Source organism: Henckelia pumila, chromosome 4 (assembly GCF_033568475.1).
Source record: "Henckelia pumila isolate YLH828 chromosome 4, ASM3356847v2, whole genome shotgun sequence".
Lineage (NCBI taxonomy): Eukaryota > Viridiplantae > Streptophyta > Magnoliopsida > Lamiales > Gesneriaceae > Henckelia > Henckelia pumila.
Genome location: NC_133123.1, coordinates 227,915,724 through 227,925,044, shown reverse-complemented (window position 1 = coordinate 227,925,044; position 9,321 = coordinate 227,915,724). Strand labels below are relative to the sequence as shown.

At 36.0% G+C, this 9,321-nt stretch overlaps 2 protein-coding genes across 2 annotated transcripts; both read right to left on the bottom strand.

Moving 5' to 3' along the window:
- Positions 1-6,178: 6,178 nt before the first annotated feature.
- Positions 6,179-8,609, bottom strand: LOC140867469 (uncharacterized). Its single transcript, XM_073272537.1, has 8 exons — positions 8,443-8,609; positions 8,220-8,289; positions 8,049-8,129; positions 7,761-7,942; positions 7,599-7,680; positions 7,244-7,351; positions 6,627-6,785; positions 6,179-6,546 (listed from the first exon to the last, which is right to left on the bottom strand). The coding sequence occupies exons 6-8, from the start codon at positions 7,335-7,337 to the stop codon at positions 6,356-6,358; spliced, it is 444 nt and encodes a 147-aa protein (XP_073128638.1). The 5' UTR covers positions 7,338-7,351; positions 7,599-7,680; positions 7,761-7,942; positions 8,049-8,129; positions 8,220-8,289; positions 8,443-8,609; the 3' UTR covers positions 6,179-6,355.
- LOC140862857 (uncharacterized) lies at positions 7,409-8,270 on the bottom strand. Its single transcript, XM_073265894.1, has 4 exons — positions 8,075-8,270; positions 7,761-7,942; positions 7,599-7,680; positions 7,409-7,461 (listed from the first exon to the last, which is right to left on the bottom strand). The coding sequence occupies exons 1-4, from the start codon at positions 8,268-8,270 to the stop codon at positions 7,409-7,411; spliced, it is 513 nt and encodes a 170-aa protein (XP_073121995.1).
- Positions 8,610-9,321: the final 712 nt, after the last annotated feature.

Genomic DNA, 9,321 nt, shown 5'->3' with positions numbered 1-9,321 from the left:
AGCCGACGGTCACGGGGGATCACTGCATGTCCGCTCATACGTCCTCACCACCGGTAGGAACTACATCTTCCTCTACGTACTCACCTGCACCATATAAGTGTAGTGAGCCTAGAGACCCAACATGCTAACATAACAAGGGTTTAAAATAATTTAAATAACTGGAATACTAATACATAGCATATACATGAATGAGCATGCTTAAAAATTATGAATTATAACTTAAAATCTTACTTAAACTTGATCTTAAATATAATCATATATTACATACATAAACATTGTTGAGCATAACATTTTTCTAACATCGCATGGTCATATCCGTAGTGTAACCTTAAACTTAAAAGTTCGACTGATCAGTCTCTTAAAACCAACGTACGCGGCAGTGACGAATCACCTCTTACTGGTAGTAAACTACCCTTAAATTGACAGTAAACTGCCCTTAACATGTGGGGACTTGTCCCCCTTAAATTGTCACACTACTTCAACTTTCAACATAAAAATTATTTTCTAGCTCAATCTTAAACATTAAATCATGCCATAAAATTATTTCATGAATGCATGTACTTAAATAAAATGTGTGTCCTTCATATATATTTAATTTAATTTTTATACTAACATATAAATACTAAAATAACATTCATGCATAAAATAATTAAATATATATTTAGGACACATGCAATTTCTCATGGTTTGTGCTGGACTGCTGGCCCTAACACTCAAGCCCATTTTCTTAAATTCTGGCCCATTAACACTGAAACTGGCCCATTAACATTCTTAAGCCCATTAACACATTTCTAAGCCCAATAAATCAATTAAAGCCCATTAGCACATACTTGGCCCAATAACAACTTAATCTGGCCCAATGGGCCCAAAAGCCCAAAGACTGACCCAATAACTTCCATGGGCCCCCAAGCCCATAAAAATTATTGGACTAACTTAATTAAGTTTATTTAAGCCCAATAATAATTAAATTTAACCCAAATAATTAAATGGAACCCAATTAAATTTTTGGATTTAATTAGGCCCATTTAACACTTAATTAAACTTAAAACTTAAAAATAAAAATACCCGAGCCCGACTCACTTAACCCGGACCCGGACCCACTAGACTTGACCCATGACTACTGAACCCGACCCGGACCCAACAACCCGACCCGGATCCCCCAAAACCCTACACCCGAACACCTCCTCCCTTACCTTAGATGCGGCCGTGAGCAGCAGACCTTCTTGGTCTGCTGCCGGCCAGCTCCGGCCGCCCCTGGCCGGAGCGCCATCGCCCAGACGTAGCCCACGTCTGGGCGGTCCTAACCTACCCTGGCTCGGCCTCAGCCCTTCACCCTAGCCCAAGGCCGAACCCCCCTTCCAGAAACCCTAACCTGCGCACCCCATGGCTTCTTCTTGCACCAGCTCGCCCAGGCCTCTACCTAGCCCATAACCGACCAAGCCAAGCTAGCCTAAGGACCCCGACGAACCCCTTGACAGCCCTGACCAGCAGCCATGCATGCCCCTAGCCAAAAACATGAGCATGATTCACAAAAACATGAACAAGTGCATACATTCAACCCATCTCTATTATTTTCTGAAAATCCTTGAATAAAAACTTATGCATACCCAACACACACATATAACACTGATATGGTGAAAGAAAAGTGAAAGAAAACATGCCTTGCACCGTAGAATTAATAGGGCAAAGTGCGTAGAACGTTTTCGGGACGACGGTACGACGAACAACCTTTCTTGATGCTTCAAAAATATCGAGGCTATGGAGTCCTTCTTGGAGGATACTTGGTTGATGAAGGAGATGAATAATGGGGGAGGGAGGTGGCTAGGTTGTAGAGAAAAGGATTGAACGTGAGGTTTGGGGTAGATTTAGGATTTAATTTGGGTAGATAGGATTTTAATAACTAATATAGGGAGATAATAACATAAATAAGATAATCTTAACTTTTAAAAATACTAACTAACATAAAAATTAATTAAAATCCCGAAATATTTATTTTAGGGAATTTTAAAGGTAATTAAAAGTCAATATTTTGGCTAAATTTGGATAAAAATGGACTCCTAAAATTATATAAAATTAAATACCGATAATTTTGAGGAAATAAAACTCAAAATAATATTTTTTTGGGCTCCTAAAAGACTCATAAAATAATTTGGGTAGAAATTTGTCATCTCGTCCGTCCACGGTCCCGTCTACGCGATAAAATAATTAAATTTTCATAATTCATGAAAATCACTAATTATGGGTTAAATGCTTAAAAATAACTTAAAACATGCACAAATAATTTCACATAAATATTTAACCCATAATCTAAAATTTTAAATAAATAAAATCCCTAATTATGCATGCGAATTTACGTACTAAAAATACTGGGTGTTACACTGATTTTTCAAATCTTGGTTATGGTTTTGCTTAGGCCAAGTACACTCTATAGTGAAATGACCAATTTCACCACAATTATAGCATTTTCTATGATTGGGCCTTGAATGGTATCTTGTTTTACTCTTACCTTGATTTTCAACAGAAAATTGGTTATGGTTGTTTGAAGATCTTTGAAAACGATTTCTGGACCTTTCTCTTACATGCATAACCTCACCCGAATTATTATCATTCTTATTAGTTTTTAAATCCATCTCTTTACTATTCAAACCATTCACAATAGTTTCTAATGAAATCTTATCTCTACCATACTTAATGGCAGATTTCACATCACTGTAAAAATCGAAAATAGCATTTAAAAGAACAATAGGGGTGTACTCATCAATATGCTCATCTCCAGTTAGCTTAATATCTTGAACAAGTTTGGTAAACACATCCAGATTTTCATCTATGTCTTTATTCAAATCAAGTTTGAACCAAAAATTTTTTTAGGCAAAAATAATTTACTAGGCAACGAAGTCTCAGTATAAAGTTCTTCCAATTTTTTTCAAAGTTCCTTAGCAGATTTTAGTTTACCAACTTTCCTTAAAACAGAATCCGATAAATTCAAGATTATAGAAGAATAAGCAAATTCATCTATTTCAGCTTTTTTCTCAGCCGTTTCAGCAGCAGGATATGACAAATCTATTGCTTTGAAAACTCTTTGTTTTATTAAAATTCCTTTCATTTTGTTCTGCCAAATTAAGAAATCCGTTTTTCCATTAAAAGGTTCAAGATTAAAATCAGTGAAAGAAATTTTTCACACAGAAAAAACGCAAAAACAAGACCAGCGAAATTTTCACACAGAAAAGCTGTAAACACACAAAAATCAAAATAGACACAACGGAAGCCACTTAAAATCAGAGAAGTGAAAAACACAACAGTAACAAGTAATCACGTAATCCTAGGATTCTACCAGCACGTAATCCCGCACCTAAATCCGCGGCCAGTGGCTACTACTAAAGCGATAAAAGAGGTTCAAGATTCAAGCCAATATACCAGCGCAAAAATCTCTTGCTTAGAGTTTCGATCCCACAGTGCGATGGATAGCTCCGACGGCAGATATCAACATCACCTAGCGGCTAGCGTTGGCAGCGACCAGCAGCTAGTGGCTCACGGCAGCGATGGATAGCCGGCGGCGGCGAACAGTCTCTCTGATACCACTGTTAGGGATACGCCGTCTTCAACTCAACTTGGCCATCCTTATTCTTGCTCTGTAATCTGCACAAAAACAGAAACACAAAGAAAAACAACAACAAAGCAGTAGCAATAAAAGAGGAAAAAGAAACAGAACAAGAACAAGAACGATATATGCTCGAAACACTCAGGGCTCAGACGCTACGCTCTCCGATTCTCCAGCAACCCACAACGAAGACCACAAAGGTTCTCCCACGCCCAACACTCTCAGCTCACTGTCTCTACACACAATAGAGAAACTCAACCCAGCAAAAAAGAGAGAGGTACACACGGAGAACACAAAGCAGAGAGAGAAGAAGAGGACACTCAGACACGGACGAAGACGAACAACAAGCAACCTTCTCTGATACTCTCCCTATCTCAAAGTCTCTCGCACTCTCTCTTGCAATCGGTGGCTCCCTTTCTCACATAGCAGAAAGCAAAGAACGCACAATCATGTTAGGGCAAGGAAAGAGATTTAAATAAAGGGTCAAGTATATGGGCTGAGAAATAAAATAAGTTGGGCCAAAGCCCAACATGAATAATTAAACATTAATAAGAACAAAATACTGATATTAATATTAAAAATTAATTTTGTTATTTTGTAAATTAATTTTGTTATTATACATTAATCATACCGATAATAATTAACGATATTTACTACATATAATTGATTTTGTTAAATAGTGAATTTGTTATGAGACATGACGAATTTATAATCTTTTTCATTTTTAAAATGGGTACATGTGACGCCCGGGGCTGAAGAGGCAGGGAGTGATCGCCGGTGCCAAGAGGTTGCACGGACAATGAGCGGCTCCTGGTAGGCTTCTAGGCGGAGGGAGACATGAATGAACCGATCCCGTGCCGGAATGAGAGGGATTCTGAGACTGTGTAGGTATGGGACTACATGGTTGAGGAGGGCTTAAAAGATTTCATATGTACTATTCATATCAAGAAGGTGCATCTTCTTTTCGGAAGCTCATCACATAAGAACTCCAAAGTTAAGCGTGCTTGACTTGGGGAAATTATAGGATGGGTGACCCCCTGGGAAGTTTCTCAGGGTGCGTGTGAGTGAGGACATAAGCACGCTGAAAAGACCCGTCTTGATACAGTGGATCGTTACAAATGGTATCAGAGCCGACCTCTCTTAGTACGATATGGTTCGGGGACGAACCAAGCGGAAGCTGGTGGGCATGTGACGCCCGGGGCTGAAGAGGCAGGGAGTGATCGCCGGTGCCAAGAGGTTGCACGGACAATGAGCGGCTCCTGGTAGGCTTCTAGGCGGAGGGAGACATGAATGAACCGATCCCGTGCCGGAATGAGAGGGATTCTGAGACTGTGTAGGTATGGGACTACATGGTTGAGGAGGGCTTAAAAGATTTCATATGTACTATTCATATCAAGAAGGTGCATCTTCTTTTCGGAAGCTCATCACATAAGAACTCCAAAGTTAAGCGTGCTTGACTTGGGGAAATTATAGGATGGGTGACCCCCTGGGAAGTTTCTCAGGGTGCGTGTGAGTGAGGACATAAGCACGCTAAAAAGACCCGTCTTGATACAGTGGATCGTTACAGTACATTTGTTATATATTGTCTAGTAAAATCTCTAATTTTTTTAATCTTAAAAAACAAAAGCTATTTTTTGGTATATAAAAAAAAAAATTAGTTGCAATTCATTTGCCGCTTTCTTATTATTCATTTCAACCTCAAGTTCTTACTGCCTCAAAAAATGTACCTTTATTACTTTTTTCTAGAAAAAAATGTTCACATGAGAATATAACGGTAAAAACATTTATAATCATGGGGATGCACAAATTATCACACCTATGGAGTGTGATAGAGAATCTCACAAATTGTGTGTACAGTGCCGGCCCAAATGAGGCCGGTGGGATAATTTGGAGCACACTAAAATCGAACCAAGCGTATGATTGTGATGAATTACTAATTAATCTGTCCCTTATCCAGCAAACGAAACTGCCTAATGCATAAATAAATCACGACAACAGCAATGTGATCATCGAATTTGAATTACATATCACAATATATATTTAAAAATTTGAATTTTATACTTTATTTAAAAAAAAAAAAACCATCACTATTTAAAAGTAATTATGATATAAATGGATATATTTAATTAAGATCTTTAAATAAAAATACATCATGTTATAGAGTTATGTGACGTAATAAATTGATGCAAAATTATCATGTAAAAGCATAACGATGAATATTATATTTTTCCCCTGTAGAATGAAAATCAAACTATATATTACAATGGCTTTAAAACAACCAAACAAAGAAGTTGACAGAATTTCTAGAACTAGATAAAAGTATTGAAATTAACATTGAAAAACTAAGTGTCTCAAAGTTTATTATCAAACTTTAATCACATACTAGTTATTAACGTAACATGCTTGTATTCCATAAAATCATACGTACCATCCTAAATACTTGAACTTCAAAAATAAATTTATTTACCGAATAAACGTACGTACTCATCACGAACATGAAAACATGAATAAAACATTTACGGAATATAAATTTAATAAAAATTTACTGTATTATTGTAGCTTCGATTATTGCATCTCCTCAAATATATTAGATGAATCCAAACTGAAATTATAGTCATCAAAACACATATTTACCTTGCTTGTAAACTATAAATAATAGAGATATTGAACAATTTCAGCCTTATAACTACTAGGTCTCGATACATTTTCCAAAAAAAAATTAAAAAAACAAAAATGGGTTTTATTATTCCTTCGGAACTAACAACAATTTTCCTGGAATACGATTCTCCTCCAAGGCTCTATGTGCTCTTTCACGGCTTCAGTGAAGGTAAAAATTTTACCAATTATCGGCTTTATGTATCCAGCTTCTATCAGTGGCCAAAATTTAGCCACAGCATCAGACAGAAGCCGATGCCTGTTTGCAAAACTTAGATTCTGCATATCCACTCCTATATATCATCGAACATCATTAATCAAATGGGACAACACAAAAATAATAATATTTGTATCAACAAAATTGAAAAGATACCTATGATGGTAATATCCTTCTTCATGAGAACTGAAAGGTCAATATCCACCAGACCCCCAACCTTGGCTCCTAAAACGACAAGAGACCCACCTCTTGCCAGACAATCCAAGTTCTTTTGAAAATGCTCTATCCCACTGCCATCTAGTATGATGTCCACACCTAATAAAGAAAAGGATGATGATTGCATTATCGAACTAAATATTTCACACTCGGCATAATTAGATCCAAGGCCATATAAACACACGAGAATAGGATTTTGGATTCTCTTCCTCAACAAAACGTCGATGTTCTATCTTTCACATACGTCTGGCAGTCCTTATTGACAACTATTAATTTATTAGTTCCCATAAGTCATTACTACTCTGTTTTCTTTTTGGTAGCCATGGATTGATTCTTATCCGCGGGATTATGATTAACATCGTATATTACTTGCTTATGGATTGTTGCACACATTGAAATTTATTTTTTTTTTTTTTTAAAAAAAAAACCACATATTTCTTCGTGTTTTAACAAGAAATGATTTTTTTTAAAGGAAACTGATTACAACAAAGTATTATAATATTATACCCAGAAATGAATCTGAAAAGTAAAAATGCATGATAATTCGGCACACTTACCCTTTCCTTTTGTTTCAGCCTTCACTCGCTTGGAGAAGTCCTCTGTTTTGTAGTTGATGCCGACGTCAGCTCCAAGCAGCTTGGAAAGTTTCATCTTTTCAACCGTTCCTGAAAAATAGTTTGGAAAGGTTGAATCTCAAAGATGGTTCAGTTCAGACATTAATATTATGATGCTGCAGTTGGGTTAGAAGTTAAAAGTTCAGACCTTTCTGTTGCACCTACAATAATAACTAGAAAGTTCATGAGCATCGAACATGTTTTGACATGCGCTAGGATCATGATAACACATGGGAATTCAGTGGGTCAATAAGCTAGTAAATTAAATCAAACTGAAAATAGAAGTTAGGTAGATTACCTGCTACAGCAAATACTTGACAACCAATATACTTAGCATATTGAATAGCAATAAAGTCAATTCCCGCTGCAGCCCCATGTATCTGCAATCGCTTGCAGAATTAATGTTTTTACATTCCATAAATATAAATTATCAGAATTTATTGGAAAAAATGGAAATTACCAAGATTGTTTTGCCAGGTGTGACATTGGTCAATCCTGAAAAAGCAAAGAAAGTTAACCGTGACGCTTCAAGCAATGCTGCTGCTTCAACAACGGAAACACATGAAGGAATTTGGAAAGCTTGACAAGCGGGAGCCACCACAAACTCTGCATATGCATCACCATTTTCAAGAAGAAGCAAACCTTTGTATGCACAGAAAACAAAAATTAGTATGTTGTGATTTTATTTATTTAAAAGTGAGAAACAATAAGTACTAGTCGATCGATACTCCACTTTAACTTTGTCTACCTTTGGGCCAACTGCAATAACTTTACCCGAACACTCGTATCCCATATGATCTATGAAAACACTCTGATAGAAACTGCCACCCTGTCGGCGCCAAGCGTCATAAACATTTAGTCCAGCCGCCGCTACTTGTATCATTATTAGATCAATTGTAACACAAGGTGGGTTTGGAACCTCTTTTATTCGAAGCACATCGGGACCACCTGGTCTTTTGTAATACACCATCTTCATCTGCAAATAATAGCTAGACAAATATTACAAACATGTTAACAAAACAAACCCTCAGCTTCTGTATAACAATTCATAATAATTTAACCCTTTGGGGAGATCACTTTTTTTTTTTTTTTTTTTTTTTGGTAATTAAAGAAAAAGAATCAAGGAAGAATGGCTTTTATACCCTTTCGAGTATGATCCCTGAACGTCCTAGGATGAGATCAAAGACAGAACCGAGAACGCTTGTGCTCCGTTTTTGTGATTATGGTCGTCTGATTTGGGTGTCGACGAAACCGATGAATGAAAGGTGGCCGGACCTGTGTTCACTGTTCAACAGGGCTGAGGGGACAAATTAATTTATTTTTATTTTTTTCAAAAAACGGGTACTCGTGATGAGGTAAATGACTTTAAAATACAGTTTTTCAAATCTATTGATTATTAAAAATAAGAATTCTCAAAATTTTCAATTATCCAAAAAAAATTATGTATTAAATTTTTTTTAAAAAAACTAAAACAAAATCAGCCATTCTAAATCAATAATTCAATATTCAATAGATATAAAATAATAAAACTTTGCAAATGTGAAATACCGAAATATGATAAGTGGTTCATGGTCAATAAAATCTTTCTAAATTAACTCAAAATAGGGCCGGCCCTGGGTGTTACGCAACTCAAAAGTTCTCAAATTCTACTCATTAAACTCAAAATAGGGACGGATAAATCCGTCGTTGTTGGCGAGTTTTTTTGTAGTGTTCATATCTGACAAAATCTATCTAAATTAACTAATCATATAACGCATAACATAAATAATTATAATTAATATTAAAAAAGTTTTAATTTTAATAAAATCTCTCGAATTCAAAAAACAAGACACCCAAAAAAAAAAAAATACTAACATATATTAAGATTTCTTTTGCACAAATACTTATGAAATGTTTTTATATCATCACGTTGCGCACCCAAGAGCAGTTGTCCGCAAATAGTATAGTTCAGACCGTATCCAAATAAAATTTTTATTTTTTTTACCTTTCTTTAAAGTTGACTATTATGTGTTCAAATTTTA

Excerpts from the sequence above, each read along its gene's own strand:
- LOC140867469 (XM_073272537.1), bottom strand. The coding sequence starts at position 7,337 with ATGAAACTTTCCAAGCTGCTTGGAGCTGACGTCGGCATCAACTACAAA. Across the intron at positions 6,786-7,243 it reads GGCTGAAACAAAAGGAAAGG|GTGTGGACATCATACTAGAT; the intron begins GTAAGTGTGCCG and ends TTTCTTTATTAG. Across the intron at positions 6,547-6,626 it reads GAAGGATATTACCATCATAG|GAGTGGATATGCAGAATCTA; the intron begins GTATCTTTTCAA and ends GATGATATATAG.
- LOC140862857 (XM_073265894.1), bottom strand. The coding sequence starts at position 8,270 with ATGGTGTATTACAAAAGACCAGGTGGTCCCGATGTGCTTCGAATAAAA. Across the intron at positions 7,943-8,074 it reads TATGGGATACGAGTGTTCGG|GTTTGCTTCTTCTTGAAAAT; the intron begins GTAAAGTTATTG and ends GTGCATACAAAG. Across the intron at positions 7,462-7,598 it reads TCAAGTATTTGCTGTAGCAG|GTGCAACAGAAAGGTCTGAA; the intron begins GTAATCTACCTA and ends TTATTATTGTAG.